This window comes from Hypomesus nipponensis, chromosome 17, assembly GCF_054491055.1.
Source record: "Hypomesus nipponensis isolate SF chromosome 17, ASM5449105v1, whole genome shotgun sequence".
NCBI lineage: Eukaryota > Metazoa > Chordata > Actinopteri > Osmeriformes > Osmeridae > Hypomesus > Hypomesus nipponensis.
Window position 1 is genome coordinate 17,221,511 of NC_140377.1, and position 18,756 is coordinate 17,240,266.

Here is an 18,756-nt window from a genome sequence, read left to right on the forward strand (position 1 = left end):
TGATTGTCAAACCAACATATTTGTCCTGTGTGTAAGAGCGAGATAGACAATCTGGCATATAGCCCCCAATCAAGCAGAAGAGAAATTTGTGAAGATTGACGACACAAAGTTAATCATCGAAGATGAAAAGTAGCTTAGTCCTAAATGGAGTTGTATGCCCCATAGCACATATTTTACAAAGACTACGGCAACAAAAGCCAAACGTTGCCACGTTATATTGGGAATGGGATGCCGTTGCGACGGTTATTGTTGGATTGTTATGCCATGTTTATGTACATGTCAGCTTTACATGTAGAAAAGAAAATCTCAGAGAAGGTGAAAGGCTTGGTGACCGGCGTGGAGAAATGCGCGTCTAGTGTGAACAGCATCGCGCCATTCGTAGTATATTGTGGCGCTCCAGGGCGCTTCGCAGCCAGTGTGTCCCAGGCGTTAGCTAGATTGAATCTATGGCTCTGGATTGATTGCAATGTCTGAACATCAGTTTCCACGCCTACTGGCCTCCTCTCATTATCATATTGGGAACAATGAATGAATGAATGAAGGAAGGAATGAATGAATAAATAAATGAATAAATAAATGAATAAATAAATGAATAAATAAATGAATATATAAATGAATGAATGAATGAATAAATAAATAAATAAATCAATCAATCAATCAATAAATCAATACATAAATGAATACAAAATAAATAAATACATAAATGTAAAATATATGTAACTATTGATTGACAATTGTGCATTAATTAATATATATATTCGTTTATTTCTGTCTAAATGCATGGATGTGGACATTTATTTATTCATTCATTCATTTGTAAATATGGCAGGTTTGGTCCTCCATAGTGTATGACTTCAATGACATTTTCAAAACCTTTTTAGAACAGCCAGCAGTGTGTATTTTTTTGCCTCCCCTTTCGAATTCAGAATTCAAATTACTAGACAAAAAATTATATCCTGACAAAAGTGGATTTTGAGGGGTACTGCTCCATAGACCTCCATTCATTCTGCACTCGCTCGTTAGCGCCCTCACATGGAACTTCAACCAGTTCAGAACCCGGAAGTTTCCCGAGAGTGGCAGTTCTCTCTCTATTAGACATTCTCTGTAGGGAGTCAACAGGCTCTCCGTAGACTGGCTCTGGTTTCTGTTTGGCAGGGTGTAAGCTTAAAAGCTAACAACGCGCTTGGAAGCAATCGAAGACGACTTGTTTTTACCGAAGTATTTGAAGGCTGCTACCATGGCCAATGAAAATATTTTCCTTTTTGTTCCGAATTTGATCGGTTAGTATGTCAAATGTATAAACCACATCTTCGTGCCAGACTAATTGGACCATATTCAATAGCTAGCTCTATAAATTAAGATTCTTGCATGAAGGCGACGTGTGGCTAGTGTGCTAGGTAGCCTAGCTACGTAGTTGACATAAAAAACTGCCCAGTATTTGTGTCCATCCGTAGAAATTCAGGTTGTGAAGGCTGCTTGACAAGAATCGGCAAATGAAATCCTTAAATGTTTTGGTTCGACCTGTCAGCTAGTGGTTGGGGCTAGGCTAGCCGTCGTACCAAACAAAGCTATCATAGATTTTCATTGTTAGCTCGAGATTTGGTTGGTTGGTAAGGTGCATTGAGGAGTAAGACAGCCTGATTTAGAACTAGCTCTATGCATCCATTGTTGTACGGATCTGGCTGTTAATTCTCCGTTATGAAATTAAATTAAGATGGCTATCTGATGTCAGGCAACATTTTATGCCATCGCATGTAACAACCTCTTCTTCTGGTAGGGTATGCCCGTATTGTGCTGGCTTTTTTGGCATTCTTCCTGATGCGGTGTTGTCCAGTGCCTGCAGTATTCTGCTACCTCCTTAGTGCCCTCCTGGATGCCTTTGATGGGCATGCCGCCAGGGCCCTCAACCAAGGTATTCAAATATAACCCTTAAATGATTAACCTAGTGTAACTCAAATTATCCTGACTTTACAGTACATGGTGTGTTTATCCGATACCATCTTTTCTTGCAGGTACAAAATTTGGGGCTATGCTGGATATGCTTACAGACCGATGTGCTACAATGTGCTTGCTTGTCAATCTGGCTGTGCTCTACCCATCTTACATCTTCCTCTTCCAGCTGAGTATGAGCTTGGACATTGCCAGTCACTGGCTGCACCTGCACAGGTATACTCATCATTGTATTTTGTCTAGACCAGACATGTCAAATGTGTGGCCCGTGAACAGATTTTATGTGGCCTGTGAGAAGCTTTCCACTAGAATGTGAATATGATTTTAAGAATAAAGGCCCATTCACACCAAGGACAATAACAAGAACTATAAAGATTACTATATTTGCGTCAACACCAACCTCAACAATTGGCCTAGCTTCTTGCTATGTTGTCTTCCATTTCAAAGTGCTTTAATTTCGGATGGATTTTGATTGGTTGTCAGTGTTTTATTGTTCATCAGCTGGAAAAAAAAGTTTTGAAAGTGACCACAACAATATCCATCCGCTATATAGTTGTCGTTACCATTGCGGTGTGTACTCTATCATTTTAAATATAGAACGATTCCTATAACTATCTTCATAGTTATTGTCCGTGGTGGGAACGAGCCTTAAGTCCGTAATTTACACTGATTCTGGGGTAAATCCGCTTCATATGTGCTTCTAAAACATATATGGGCATATTAAGTCACATTGGTTAGTGGTGTGTGGATTTGATGCAGTTAATAGGCATATAATAATACACTTCTAATGTAAATCCATAGATTTGGCTGCCATTGCACATGAATAAACCTGGTGATAGGCAGGCCAAAACATAATCCACACATGAAAACAAATTTGTTGTCATATTGACAAACATGTAGAAAATGGCACAAATTAATCCCCCCACTCCCTCTTTCGCTCTTTCTTAGCTCAATAATGAAGGGATCCACTAGCCATAAGGCTATCGATCTATCCGGCAACCCCATACTCCGTCTGTACTACACTTCCCGGGTAAGAGATATGACCCACCTACATTCACCTGTACATTCACATGTGTAATGCAGACTTATCTGCATTACACATCTAGCATTCATAATAATTGGGTTTCAATGTTGCCCACTCCCTTAATCCTTAGATGCCAGAGTGAGTTGGCGGCCCGCCACGGTTACATTTCTGCCGCCACGGTATCAGAATTAGAGCTGTACAAAATGTTAGGCCGTCTATCAGCCGTGATTGTTAGAGCGCATGTCGGAGAATTGCACAGACGCACTTCACAGCGCAGTTGAGATTGCGCGTGTGCGTCCTTGAGAACTGAAAGTCATATAACTTATGTTGTCAATGCATTTAAGCCTGTTATTGTATTAGTCTTTAGTTCTTGCAAATTTAAATTAAGTTAACTGGTGATTTTCGTTGTTTGTATTCTTTCCCTGCTAGCGAAATTGCACGTCTGTTGATTTGATAGCGATTGCTGCCCTTGCTCACGTTTGTATTTTAGGTGCATTATTATGCTTATGTAGCCTAGTTTTAATGAATGAATAGTGGGTATATTGTTATTATTTGCTACAGAATGCTTAGCCTATCAAGATCAAATGAAGCAGACAGTGTACATGCTTCCGAGTGGCCTACCTTAATCTGTAGGCTAGGCCACTGCATTTACAATAAGTTTTTATGTCAATTATTAATTGGCAGCATTTATGCCATTTAGAACATACTGTAAAGTGTCTTCAAGTATGCAAATTTTATTTCTTTAGGGGAAATAGGACGAACATATGTGCAATATTACATTAGCTATTAGACTATTACATTAAGCTGCTCCGCAATAGGGGTTAGCACTTTGTTTTGGTCGGGGGGGGGGGGGTACACCTGACCTGCCCCCGCTGCAAAAAAAATCCTAGGGGAAACACTGTACCTGCTAGGGTTACTTGTTAGCTTCCTGTTTATATATTTTGAAGCCATACTATAGCGTTTGTCATATCGTTTTTGTGTATCGGAAAATAGTCAGTTGGAATGTTAGAAATCACACGTGCGACGCTACGCTGTGGGGCCTGCTTTCAAACGATCACATATGTGCGACGCTACTCATTAACAGGTTAAAGGACCCATGACATGAAATCTTCACTTTAGGAAGTTATTTAACATTAAAATGAGTTCCCTTAGCCTGCCTTTGGTCCCCCAGTCGTAGAAATTTTGATGGGTGTAAACCAAGCCCTGGGTATTCTTCTCCGCCTTTGAGAAAATGAAAGCTGAAACGCTCGGTTTTGAAAATGTTCCTATTGTGACGTCACAATAGGGACAGTGTGTCTGCTTTGCCCGCACAGAGAATTTGTCCCACCAATGAGAACTTGAGCTACAACCGTGTGAGCGCGATATTGGTTTTTCCACGAGACACCATGGCTTGCAAACAACCTAAGCATTGCAGTTAGTCCTGCCTCTTTCTTCCTCATAGCCTTTAAAGCTACAGACACAGAAATAGCACATCCTGAGGAAAGCTCATTGTGCGACTGCTCGTAGTGGCTGTAATTCTGCAACAAGGTTGAATGTTGGGAAAGAGACTTCAGATATAGTATTAGGGGACCACTAAGGCCTATATAAAAGCTTCCAAAAACAGCATGTCATGGGATCTTTAATACTGAGAAATTGTCTGGAAATGTTGAGGCTTAATCACAAATAGATATTTTATTTATTTTCTTACTATATCAAGTCCAAACCTATTGTTTAAACGTTTTCATGGGCGTTTTCACGTTTAAACCTATTGTTTAAACGTTGTCATGTACTGTACATTTTTCAACTGATATGTCTTTATATTTAAAAAGTATGAATACTTGCATACTATTGAAGATTGCGTAGATTTAAAAGCATACAACATTTGTTGCTGCTTATTTACACTTCAAAATGTAAAGAATGAAAGTGTAGAAAGAAACAGGGTTCTCTTTTCCCTAGTGCAAGAGGTAGGATAATGGTGATGTGGGAGTCACGCATGGCCTAGTTGAAACAGTTGCATCAAAAAAAATAAAAAAAATAATTCCAATCCTGTGTAAAAATGGTCCGAAGCAATATAATGACTTAATCTTCCCCTTCTACTGATATTTTTAAGCATTTACTCATATTGCATTTCATTAAAGAAATCCTTTTAAAACAAGCTGATTCAAACAACATCGTCACTCTGGCAGTATCGTCTCTTGGATCGTAATTCAGACAGTGCCATCTGCTAACTAAAAGTATCCCCCCAAAATCGTTTAAACGTAAAATAATTTTTTAGAAAATATATAGACAATTCTTGGCAAAATAACAAGTTTGTTGGAAATAGGGTTTGATGCATTTCCAATTGAACTGTTGTCTTGCAATAATTAGTTACTTACACAAGACTGTTTTTTCGCTCCTCCACCTCGCCTACAAGTATTTCAATGTCAGTGTTTGAGAAGTTGTGCCTTTTCGTTCTTTTCCCTCCTGACACAATGATTCAACGTAACTTAAGAACAATCGAGTGCCAGGGCCATTAATATAACGGATTAGCATTCATGAGGTACTTTGCATTGACCATTTATGGTACAAACAGGCGTGATTCACGTACCCACACTTGTGGGTAAACTGTAATTTATAAAGGGAACATTGCTTACAGGTGTGCGTACGCACAATTTTATAAATCAGATTTTTTTAGGGCATACGCCATTTTAGGCTTTTGGGCATACGTAAAAAATAAATAAATAAAAACACAAATTTAGCTATATTAACTATAAATATCATTGGAATGATAGGAATCATACAATAATTACATTTCTATCACAGATCAGTGGACGAATATTTATTCATTTATTTTCATGATGACACTGCCTTGCCTCCCCCGACTGCACGTCACTGATTGAATGGTAATGTAAGCTAGCTAAAAACAATGTTAGTTAGCTTGGCAAAACTGATTTTCATAGCAACAGAAATCAACAAATCAGATCAATCAAACTTTACTCAGAAAGGGGGGATGGCGGGAACATTTACAATAAAAGTGAAATGGTACGAATCTTTCTGCCTTGAAGCTGCGTGCGCATCCTCATTATTTGTAAACACAAGAACCCATCTATATGTTAATATAACATCTAAGCTAGCAATTTCGCCAAATCTGACTGCAGTTTTGTACACCTTATACACTGTGTTATGGTTGTTTGAGTTAAACCTCTTCCAGGCCCAGGCCCGAGGTCGCACTGCTCCCAAACTGGACTGCTCCCAAAATCTGTACCTCAAAATCTGTTCATGCTTCAGTTTTTGTGTATCAGCAATAGTAATGGGGGATTTAGCTGTAATATATGATAGTTCTAAGTGCCACCTTTCATTAGTGATAACAATTATGAAAAATAATAGATTTTTATCCTAACTATTTGACCTTGGTTGCCAAAGGTCCTTTTGGAGTCTCCACAAGGCCCTTTTTAGAAAACGCCTGGATGTACTCTAAGAAAAACTTGTAAAATATGAATGTGGTATTATATTTGACTTTTGACTTGAATTAGGTAAGGCTTCATGCTGTGGTCTAATTTTGTCTTCCAGCTAATACCTACCACCTCTAGGTCTCTTCAGGCATGTGTTTTACAAAACAAAATCCAGGCGGAAATAAGAACTTTCATTTTAATTGTGTTCAAGCTTCTATCACTCAGCACCAGTAGGACTTACAGGGGTCTTAACTACAGGGGAAGTAACTTGTGTCACCTTTCAAGAGACCCCAATCATGCATGTACTCCAAATGGTTCAAGAACAGCTCTCAATTTACTTTGGGTATGCTGTTTAGGCGTTTTCAGGCAAATTTAATGATTCTTAAAGGGGTCCTAGAATTATTTTTTGGGGGGGTATTGCACACTGTTCCTTAAGGTCTCCGAATAGGGTATGTAACATTGGTTCGGCTGAATATGACCCGGGTGCTGTTCTATGCACCCTGTGAAATAACCCTAGAATGAAACAAGAGTTTTTTTCCCTTTTAGGGTATGCTCATGAATATATACATGCTGATTGGTTGGTTTACAAAAAGCGAAGCAAAGACACAACATAGCCAAAAATGCATTGTGAATTGACAATGACATCACAGGTTATTTATTAGAATGAAACTGTCAGGAAAATGAAATAACGTTAGCCCCATTGCCAGTAAGCTAAATCATCACATTGTACCTATGCTAGATACAGGAGACGTTAGCATTGCTATAACTGTTAGCGACAAAATCCTACTTACAGCTTGCGGTTGTGATGAGCGTACGTTTGGAACAGCACCTCTTTTCAGCAGTCGGTGAAATGGTTTGAGCAAATGAATAATTGAGTGTTGAACTCAGTGCCCCCCCCCCCCACCACCACCACCACCACAGCTGCCCTGTCAATGCATTCACATTCTGTGTTTGATATGATGCTAGTTACGGAGTTAATGCGAGCACGTAATGCTCGCGGGCGAAATTTTGGGGCCTTTATTTGAGTGCATAATATTTTTAGGAGCATAAACAAAATATGTAAAATAAACAGCCGTTTTTGAATTGGTAAAACCTTGTCTAGTGAAGGTGATGTATTTTTGTCTCTTAATCTTTCAGCCCCACCCTTATGTTTCTTAGCATGGTTTTCCAAATTAATTATAAACATTTAAAACTGAAAGTATGCAGCCAAGGAGCTCTCCACCTTTATTACTCATTTAAAAACGATTTGATCAATCGAATATAAAAGCATAATGGAATGTACAGTAAAGTAACATCTAGCTGGCGTCAGTTATTTCAAATGTATAGATAATGTTTAACAGTAAAATCTAAATTTAGTTAGCACCTAACATATTTGAGTGTGCTAAAATTAGCAATAACGTCAGCTAGTTCGAGGTGTATGCATAGGCTGAGTATAAGTAAGCAGCACATTTCCCGTATAAAAAAATAATTAAACATGGACTTACCTGAAAGTGATGCACGGGCATCATCTCACAGTTTATTTATTTTTCTGCCCCTGACTCCTGTTGTCTTTTTGAGGCCATTTTCGAAAAGTTTACCTAGCCTACTGTCAAAGTTTGTCAGGCCACTGAGATTGGAAAGGGCACCCATGGCGAGTTTGGAAAGTTGAGTCAAAGACCAGAGCCAAAAACATTTGTGACGCCCCAAATGTGGCTTTTTGGAAACCGACCGTTTTACAGCGGCAGTTTCAAATTTTGAGATTTGCGTAGAGAGTGATGTCTATGGACTTTGAGGTTCACAGTATGTCCATTTTACCCACCGAACTGTCGTTATTCGACTATGACAAGGTAAACTCTGTTTTGCATTCTATGACCCCTTTAAGAGGTTAAAGAACTTGCTAAATGAATTAAATGTCTGGTAAATGTCAAATCCAACTATACATGTATAAGAGAGAGTTCCAATCAAATCCGTAATTGTTTTATTTAATTTTTTTACCTGCCGGTTTAAAAGGCTACCTTTGCCTAAACTGACATGCACCAACTCGGCACAGAGTTTTACACATTTAGTCTCTATTTCTTACTCTACTGTTAATGCATGACTATGTTTAACTTAATGTCAGCACCTCTCTGTCACCAACTGTCTCTGGAGTGGGGGGTGGGGGCTTCATATCCAAGAAATTACACCCCATAACTTTTAAAACAGATCTAATGGCCTACTACAATTGTAAATATCCTATGGCTTCTTCTCCAATTGGGCCTCGATACAATCTCATCTCAAATCAAGTCAAAGTGAATAGTAACTGGTCCAAATCCATGTCCAAGCCCATGGTATCTGTGGAGTAATACAGTCATCACACTTGTCAAACCCTCCCCACACAAGTCCAATGACTTTATAACTTTTGTGGAGGCCAAATGTTTTTCATCAAACAATTTAGTGTGATGTTTTACCTCACTGTTTTAAGAGATAAACTGAAAGAAATACATACGTAAAATGGGTTATTCAGCCGCTATCAAATTAGCTATTACTAATAATAAGCCTTGTGTCACCAGTCCTTTTGTTACTGAATGCCAATATAATAAAAAATGCCTGAGTGTTTGCATGCATTAGCGAAGTAGGCCAATTTACGTTTTTCAAGTGTTACATCATAAGGTCCTTTCTGTCAAACAATGGAATACAAATTGTTGTTGGCGGTACTTTCATAAAATGCTTCCATACCAAAGATTTCTTTGCCATTTTACCTCAAGGATTAATAACACCAACTGTAGACATCTGTAGTATGGTACAGTTTAGGCTAACAGCTACAATTGTTCTCATGTGCTGTGTGCAACAAAAACAAAACGCAGATTAACGAAACAGTAGTACCTTTTTGTTTAAATTGTACATTTTGAGTTGCTTTATTCTCTTAAATAATATAATCTATAATTTCTGTAGAAGATTTCTTCAATTTAGCAATGGTGACATAAGCAGGAATCATATCTCAATACGTCCATCCGGCCGCTAGCAAAAAAATCTTCATCGAGCATATTGACCGAACAATCGACTAAGTGGGGACAGCCCTAGACAACAATAATGTTTCATGTAACTGGCCTTTCTAACAGTGCAACTGGCCCCAGCTTGACCACTCATGGTCTAGAACATCCCCTAGCTGCAAATCTAATCAAGACAAGAGCCTTTTCCTAAGGCCTAGTGGTGGACTCTGCTGATGGAGGAATCCTAAAAAGCTTTAAGCTGGCTTTTCCACGTGTTATTAAAAAATTAAAAATAAATACTGGATGGATAAAACGCATATCTCGAATAAGTCAAGAAAGCAAGATCCTGGAATTTGATCTAGTGCAAAGATATTTTTTATTCATTGTGACTAAATGACTGGCGCTCGGTGCTTCTAATGATGAACACAAACAATCACACCCTTTTGTGGCATGAAAAGCTCTAGAATCTTTCAAGGGGCATTTCGCTGCTATAGCATTTCAGGTTTACTTACATTCAAATAGGCCAATCTTAAACTATTTTAACTATTCTATTTCAATGTATGACACATCATTTGAAAGCTTATTATCTGAACTTTCATAATCTGTAAAAAACTGGGAAAAAACCTTTGCCGTCAACCGCTCCTTTTCACCAGAGCGTGTCACATATTCAACAGCAGTCTGTGATGCATCCGTTTTCAATCGTTAAAATAATAAACATGCCTCACATATAAATGTTCATTTAGGATTTATTGTGACATATTACAAGTAAACTGTTTGTGGTTGAAATGATAACTATATACCTTTAGTTTTAAGCCAGTGTTGCTGTAAAACTTCTGGTTTAGGAAGCTAAATGGCAACAACACAGATCCACCAAAAAACACAAACTTTCTATCGTTGTTTAGGAAACCTAATAGCCACAAACGTTTTTTTCTGCACTCTTCTTACTTAAATCAAAAGTCCCAGATGAGCTTTCCAATTGGTGAAACAGGTCTGTTAGAGCCAATTCCTGTGTGAATATCACTGGGATTTTCCCATTTTGAAATGTCTAATTGGATGAGAGTCCTTTTTGCCATTGGCTACTAATGTGAACTTCAATGCCACAGACTACTTCATGTATATCTGTTCTCCTATACAGGACTGTGAAAATATCTAACATTTCCGTCTAACATCGGACAGACCTCATAATCAGTTTCTATAAAGTGGAAACGTACACTGCTTGCATAAATATTAGTCAATATTTTGATATTTTTACTTCCAATCACGTTTCCAGTTCCAAACCACATCAATCTTACTAATTACTCAGTATAATCATTTTCAGGTGATAATTGATGAGCGAAGGTGTGGCTCAAAAAGGCAAACACTTCAGAGGTCTTCAACCCTGGTCCTCATGGACTCCCTGTCCTGCACGTTTTAGATGTTTCCCTGCTCCAACACACCTGATTCAAATGAATGGGTCGTTATCTAGTTATACAGAAGCCTGTTAACGACCATTCATTTGAATCAGGCGTGTTGGAGCAGGGAAACATCTAAAACATATAGGGCAAGGGGTCCCTGAGGACCAGGGTTGAAGACCTCTGCTTTAAATTGTAGGTGTGCATAATTATAAGGCTGATTTTTGCTACATGGTAAAAATGGGCCAAAAAAGAGATTTAAGTGTGACAGGTGTGAGCAGCGACACAAAGGGCATACTTATTAGTGGTATCTTGCTTCCAATTTTCCAATTCTATTATTTATTTTTTACAAACTAGTCATTTGGAGCAGATAAAAATCTAAAAAACAGCAGGGCTACAGTTGGCCCAGAGTACCAGGATTGAGAAGCTGAGATAGAGTGAGTGTAAGAGAAGCTGAATAAGTTGAATTCTTATTTCAAGCAAGGTAACTTATTTAAATTGCAAGGTTAACTAAACACTTCTCTATGGGAATATAAAATTGGAAAACAAACACCTATGGAGATCCATAAGTACTGAAGAGCTCAGTGGCAGTAGCTCAGCGACTTGATAATGGTTTGTTACATCATAACTCGATGACTAACTCATAAAAAAGGAGGCAATGACAGGTCTCTCTGCTCTCACAAACAAGCTAGCAACGGATAGTAGCTTACTTATGCTTTCCTATCAGTATCTAGTTTTGATGGCTGTTACCAAGACTGGTCCTGTTTTAAAAGCATCAAACTCTAGTCTGATGTTTTTATGCTTTCGTTCTATGAGAAGCCTTTAAAAAAAACGTTGTCACATTCATTGTTGACAGTCAGATATTGGATGGCATCCATGGCTCTCCAGGACTTATCATCTGATGCCCCTCAATTGCTTTAATAATCTATCGGTCCCACCACGATTTTAACTAAGCAACAGTGCAAAGACAGGTGCAACAAAGAAGAAGTATTTATCTCCTAGCTAACTGGCTTGTAGCTGGCTAGCAGCTGGTTGACCCTGTTAGTAAAGAGGATAGCAGCCAGAGTAGTGCAAATGCTAGCAGGCATAATGTAATTCTACCATTAGGCTCACTTGGACAAGGCTGGCTATAATTGTAGTCCTCCGCTCCTTGCCAGGGTAAGTAGAGCTAACTACTACAGTAACTACTGTGATGGCTTGCTAACCAGTAGAAATAAGCCATATCAACGTCTCATATAAATGAGACCTTTTCACTGTGGCTTGCGCCTGTGGTCTTTTTGTTGTGTAGCTAGTGTCGTTTTGTAATTCTACTAGTCATAGTCATAGACTGGTAATAGTGTGTACAACGCTGTACGGTACCTCCTGGAAAGTAACTAGTTAGCTAACAAAAAGCTGAAAAATATCTGCAAAACAAACATGTCGACACCGCGGATGTAGCCAGCTATGTTTCTTCTGATAACACCACCCTGAGCTGTATTTTCTGTCAGCTGCAACTAGGTAAGCAGGTAGCAAAATTACTTAAGACTTATCGTTCACTGAGTTGGTCTGCACGCAATTTGTACAGGCCTTGTTATGAACGCAGGCGCTGTGTGACATTATGACGTCATGAGTTTCTGATTGTAGCTAGCTAGTTAGCTACCGTTGGCAACACTTTTCACCACAAAAAACACAATTCTGCCAAAACCGTGCAACGGAACCTTCGCGGAAAGACATGCAACGTCGACTAGACGCACTTTTTTTGTCTCAGGCAACAACTCAGGCTCACTGTCTGGCTCACGCAACGAGTGCACAGCCGCGCACACACAATTTGAAAGCTCCCGCTTAATATAGGGACAATGGCGGAGATAATCAAACGCTCCAAAGTGTGGTTACACTTTACTAGGATAGGTACAGACAACTTGCTGCCACAACAAACAATTTGCATGCAAGGGCTGTATACCACTATACCTGCTGCCAATCAGCGCCTACGGGCCCTCCAACCACCACCAACATTTGTTACCAACTTTCATTCACATTCATACAATACATGTCTTTATGATGGTGGGCGAAACCGGAGTACCCGGAGGAAACCCATGCAGGCACGGGGAGAACTCCACACAGAAAGGACCTGGAAGCGACCGGGGTTTGAACCAGGGACCTTCTTGCTGTGAGGCGACAGTGCTAACCACTGAGCTACCATGCTGCCTCCAATGTAACTATTTAACTCGCATATGCCCCTGAAATTAAATGCGCAAACTGGAATTCTTTTTAACAAGCCGTGTGTGAGTAAACACTAGCCTCCCCCGCCCTGCTGCTGATCATTGAAAACAAAGTACCCGGGAGCATGGCTCTGTGGGCTGCTGAAGTAGCTTGTTAAGTAAAAACAGAGACAGAAGAAAATATGGATAAGATGAGGAAGGTTTGGTTAGCTAGTCATGTAGCTACATCAGGTGCAGGTTTTGTTGAAACGTGTTCAACTTTTCATAAAGTCGATGATCGTCAATGTCACTTTTCGTCAACCGACCCATCGCAATCATTTAGTTACTCATCCAGGTTGTGGATAGTACATCTGCAGTGGACATATGTAGAGCCAGAGCCAGGATCCATTGTCCCAATATGTGCTCCTTTTAGCCAGCCTCCTCCCGAGAGCAACACGTTCCCCTTGCTCTATTTTACATCTGTTTTACGCAAGTTATTGTTATATAAATAAAGTATCGATAGTGGTATCGATAAAGACTCGAATCGTTAAGCAGTCTCAAATTCTGTTGCACCTGTCTTTGCAAATTCTATTCTATGTCAATAAAAATTAACAATCCCCATCTCTAGGTTGGGGGGTTTCTGATTAGCTGGTTTTAACTCTGTATAATTGGAGACAACTATCAACTACACTTCGTCCATTAATTGTAAATTGCGGGTTAAGTTATCCCTCCTCAGTGTGAGAAATGGTTGAAATCAGGGGCGTAGCCAGAATAATCTTTTTGGGAAGGCCTAGAAAAATATGGATAGGCATCTTTCCAGTTTTTGTACTTATTTACTTTGCAATGTGCACCCGGTGTTTCGGAGATACTTTTGTTTTGGGGTAGGCCTTAGAACAAATTGGGTAGGCCTGTGCCTACCTGTGGCTACGCCTCTGGTTGAAATGCGTGAGAAGTACAAGGTGTTGCTAGCCTGACGCTGTCATACCAGGGCTCCAGACTGCGACCAGTTTTTGAGACAGTGCGAGCATTTTTTACAAGCACTCGCGCATGTGCGACCTACAAATTTTGAATTCATTGGGTGTGCACAATGTCAGCACACGTTAGCAACAACGCATAGATATGACGTTCTAGGAAGACAGCAATATCAGCTTTCCTTCTGCATAAGTACCGTAGCTTAAAGTACCTATAAACCTAGCTAAAAGTCTTGGAAAGTTTCGGATACTTTTCGCTAGGCTCCTACGAACATGTCTTAACCTGCCAGACAAGTGGGTGCCCCTTCGTTCTTTTGGTGAGCAGTTTCACGAGCCCTTCTTACCCGGCGTTATGGAGCCGGGTAAGCCGGGCGTTATGAAAAAACTAAGGATGTCCCTTTCTTCATGAACTACCAGCAAATGATAATAAACAATATATATATTTTTTTAAATAGGAGTGCTTGAGCACTCCTAAAAAGGATCTAAAATTGCCACTGAATTGTACCCTCTCCAGTTACATTAATAAATGCATTGCAGGTCAATATAAGGTGTGCCCCTTAATTTTCTGCTTGCGCTCCTAACATTTTCAGTCAGGGGCTACTGTGCTCCTTGTAAAAAAGGTTAGTCTGGAGCCCTGCATACTCATAATTCTAGTCAGAATATGAGTCTGAAAACTCTCCGTTGGGCTGTGACTACGGGGCGTGTTTCAACCGAACTCGCAAAACAAATGCCTCTACGCTCAATTGGATAGACCTACAACCAATCAAAGCAACGTAATATGTTGTTTGTTGAAAACAAATTCAACCCAAGGGCTCTTTTGTGACGTTGTTGATTACGTTACTGTTGATCATCTGTCCATCATCGTATAAAGCCCGCCCTGGCAATTTCATTGGTCCGCCCAGATCCTGGTTTTATGTAGTTGTTCCCAATACGAGACACTCCAGACCCAACTTCCTGACCAAATTTTTGTTGTGGGCGGGGAGAAATTGGGCTGGCAGCCAGGCTAAGGTGTTGCATGAGAGCATGAGAAATTGTTGAAATGCTTGAGTCTCACAGCAGGGGCGGATCTTTTAGAAAATTATTAGAAAAGTGCAGGTATTGGAGTTCACAACATTAACTCGTTGCTTTGGGAAAGCAACAACAAAGGTGACCATGGTAAAGTTATCTTGAAGTTCGATATTCATTAGATATTCGGACACCAAATCTTGTGTTATTTTAACCGGTGTTCAGCACTGGCTGCTTAGCCAATGCTTTTGGCTGCTTGTATGTTTAGGGACCATGAACAAGTTACACATTTCAAAAGTCAATAGCTTTTCAACAACATGAACTAGGAGCATCAACATCATGTTGAACTGTTGAAAATGTATGCAGTCATGCTGCACAGCCTTTATTTTGTTCATTTTCATCTCGGGTTATAAAAAAAGTTTTTATTCAAAATAAATCTTCAAATGTTAATAGCTTTTTGGTTTGGGGACCTGAAATTCTCAAATTCAATTTCAGTGTTCACTGACTATGCACACATGTTGCACAGCCTTTACTTTTTTCATTTTGATCTCACACACTTCTGCCACGGGGTGACACCCCTCAAAATCTACTGCCATCCTCTTGCCAACCCATGAATATTTTTCTAGATCTGCCCCTGTCTCACAGCGAATGCTTGAGACTTGAGAGCCCTGTTTGAAACATTGCTTTCTTTCACTATAGATAATTCAATTAATTTCACATAAAATATCATAAAGAAAATTTTGTTTTTATGAAAATAAGATAAGAATACCGTTAAAGTACCGAACCGGTAACAGTAGTAATACCGTTATACTCTTAACGATACCCATCCCTAGCAAGCATACTTAATTATTGCACACTAACTGTGTCTTCTGTAGCCGGTGCTGTTTGTCATGTGCATGGGGAATGAGCTCTTCTTCTGCCTGCTCTACGTTCTCTACTACATTGAGGACCCCGCTGGTAAGTCCTCACTCTGCAACCCCATATATATATATATTATTACCTTTCCCTTTAACATCTGCATGAGTGCCAAGAAGACAAACGGACACATCAATTCATTGGGACTAACTTTTAATGACAATGCCTTTTTTAAAGCATAATTTACTGTGGATATGGAACACATTTATCTCAATGTGATCATCTTACATGGCAGCAGTTTGGAAAATAGGTCTCTTGTGGGTTATTGAGTGTGTGATTTTGATTTGTAACCATCTGCATCAACACTCCTCTACTCTGTATCCCCGTGTAGTGTGGCTGCAGTGGCTAATTGGAGTTTGCGCCATGGTGTGCATGCTCAAATCTGGTATTAGCCTTCTACATCTGGTCACTGCCTCCAGGAACATGGCCGCCATTGATGTGGCTGACCGTGAGAGAGGGACAACCAAGACAGAATGAGTGGGGGAGGGAGTTGGGACAAGTTCTCACTAACAAATCAAATAAATATATATTTGTACCATCTTTTGTCAAAAAGTCAAGACACCTTTGGCTGAACAGCCATTAAACGTTTGCCATGTCAGCTATAATGACTAGATAATGTCACAGTGTTATCTTGCATGTAGGTAAGTATAATGGTTGGTACAATATTTTTCTGACAGGCCGAAGAGTCAGAGTAATCAGGGGACCCTTTAATGCATATTTATTTATGGAAGACAAATTTTGATCCCCTACCCTACTACAGAAGCTACTCTAGTGTAATTTATGTCACATAAGGGATGAATGTAGCCACTCAAATGTACTTGAAACTCCTTTTGGTTATCGGACATGATTAGTTTTTTGGGGCTTGCCTTCTGGACATTCTAAATCAGTGGTTCTCAACCCTGTCCTCAGGGACCCCCTGTCCTGCTTGTTTTAGATGTTTCCCTGCTCCAACACACCTGATTCAAATGCATGTTCGTTACCAGGCTTCTACAGAGCTAGGAGCAGGGAAACATGTAAAACATGCAGGACAGGGGGTCCCTGAGGACAGGGTTGAGAACCACTGTTCTAAATGATCGTTTTATAAGACCCAAATGCATCCCTTTTTAAATGCAGTATTGTAGCAATGTTCTATCCCAAAGGTGGGTGTGTTGCTGTTCATTCGTTTTTGACTAAATTCTAAATTTCAATAATTATGCTATACTGCTACTGTCAAGTTGGCTGTAAATGTATTTCAAAGTCTGAGCCACTATTATTGCTGTTCATTGACATGTTATTATTGGAATTCCTATGATTATCAGTAAATGTTTCACTAGAGGAGTGTGATTAATCATTTATCCAATTTTGATATTACAGCTCTGCATATTTCCTTTCATTTAGTTTTTCTTTGTGTACTGTGCTTGGTGTGATTTCTTTAAGCCACAAATGCACTCAACTTTAGGTAGTTTGATTTTTTGGAGGAACAGTTGAACTTTGAAACTGTGGAATACATGATGAATGGCTGCATGTAAAAAAATATTTTATTGGTTATAAAGCTGGTAAAGGAGTTGTCAAATGACCAACAGCTAACACTGGTTCTACATGAAGATAAACTCCTCAAAAAAAGTTTGGCAACGTTATTTAGGTAGATTATTCCTCCCCTTCAATAATACCAATTGATATTGTATTTTATATTGTTGGAAAGTCTAATTAGTCACCTTTACAATGAGGTACAACTTTCCTTATTACTGTGGGAGAGTGCAATTATCCAATCCACCAAGCAACTCAAAATGAGTGAATACCAACAGAAGAATATTGCAGGGGATTTTGGCATATTTTTTTGGGCCGCTACCCACACGGTTAGCTGTGTTGCTCATTCCACAAATGCACAATCCTTACAAGTTGTACCTCGTTTTGAAGGTGACTAATCAGGCTTTACATTTACATTTACATTTTATTCATTTAGCAGACGCTTTTATCCAAAGCGACTTCCAAGAGAGAGCTTTACAAAAGAGCAGCTTTCCAACGATATAAAATACAATACCAATTGGTATTATTAAAGGGGAGGAATAATCAACCAAAATAACGTTTCTGAACTTTTTTTGAGGAGTTTATATAGTGAATAATAGGAGGTACAGACTACAGATATGTAAACAGATAATCACACACATTAAAATGCATTGGACACATTCCATATATCAAGTGAAGCCCACTGTGTTGAATATTTATTTATTTTTTAATATGCTGTAGTAGTTGTAAAACCTTGTTGAAATGTGGTTATGTAGCTTAACCTTTAGATAGGCTATAGATAAATGTATAACGCTGAGAGCACAAACTAAGCCATGTTTGTATGTATAATATATCCATATATTAAACGTGTATTTAAATAAATTGCTGGTTTAATTGATTATTTCTCATGCACATCTTACAGATGTAGAAGATAATAAAATGTTGCTGTTAAGGGGAAGCTGCAATAAAGACATGTTCAAACCAAGTAGTTGATATTTTTACTGTTCTTTTGTTTGTATTTTAAGCTGTACACTTTGACACTTTTCCATGCTTAAAAAAAAGTAATCATACTGTTTTGCTAACAAAATTCAAAAGCAAGGTCTGATAGAACTAAAAATATCATTACAAATACTAAAGCCAGAGGTGTATAATACCCTTGTCAAGTCATAATTACAAAGAACTTCAAGTATACACACATTTTATAGCTCTCACATTCGGAGCATTGAAAATAGTTTACATATAGTTTAATTTTGAATAGACCCAAGGAGAGGCTTATTCAAATATTTATATGCATTCATGTTTTATGTTTATTTGTATTTAAGAATGGATGCACGTTTACATGAGCACGTGGTTCCATCATGTAAATGTGATGGACCTCTGGCCCCTATTATAATTTTGGTAGGAAAAGGTCAAAATTGACTTAACATTACCCCACAGTTGATGGCAGTGTCGTCATGCTTTCAAGCTGCATCTGCGCGTG

At 39.1% G+C, this 18,756-nt stretch overlaps 1 protein-coding gene across 1 annotated transcript; it reads left to right on the forward strand.

Annotated features, from left to right (window-relative positions):
• The first annotated feature begins 1,103 nt into the window (after positions 1 to 1,103).
• On the forward strand, positions 1,104 to 18,158 carry cdipt (CDP-diacylglycerol--inositol 3-phosphatidyltransferase (phosphatidylinositol synthase)). Its single transcript, XM_084678356.1, has 6 exons — positions 1,104 to 1,280; positions 1,778 to 1,912; positions 2,013 to 2,166; positions 2,899 to 2,980; positions 15,752 to 15,833; positions 16,123 to 18,158. The coding sequence occupies exons 1-6, from the start codon at positions 1,238 to 1,240 to the stop codon at positions 16,266 to 16,268; spliced, it is 642 nt and encodes a 213-aa protein (XP_084534482.1). The 5' UTR covers positions 1,104 to 1,237; the 3' UTR covers positions 16,269 to 18,158.
• Positions 18,159 to 18,756: the final 598 nt, after the last annotated feature.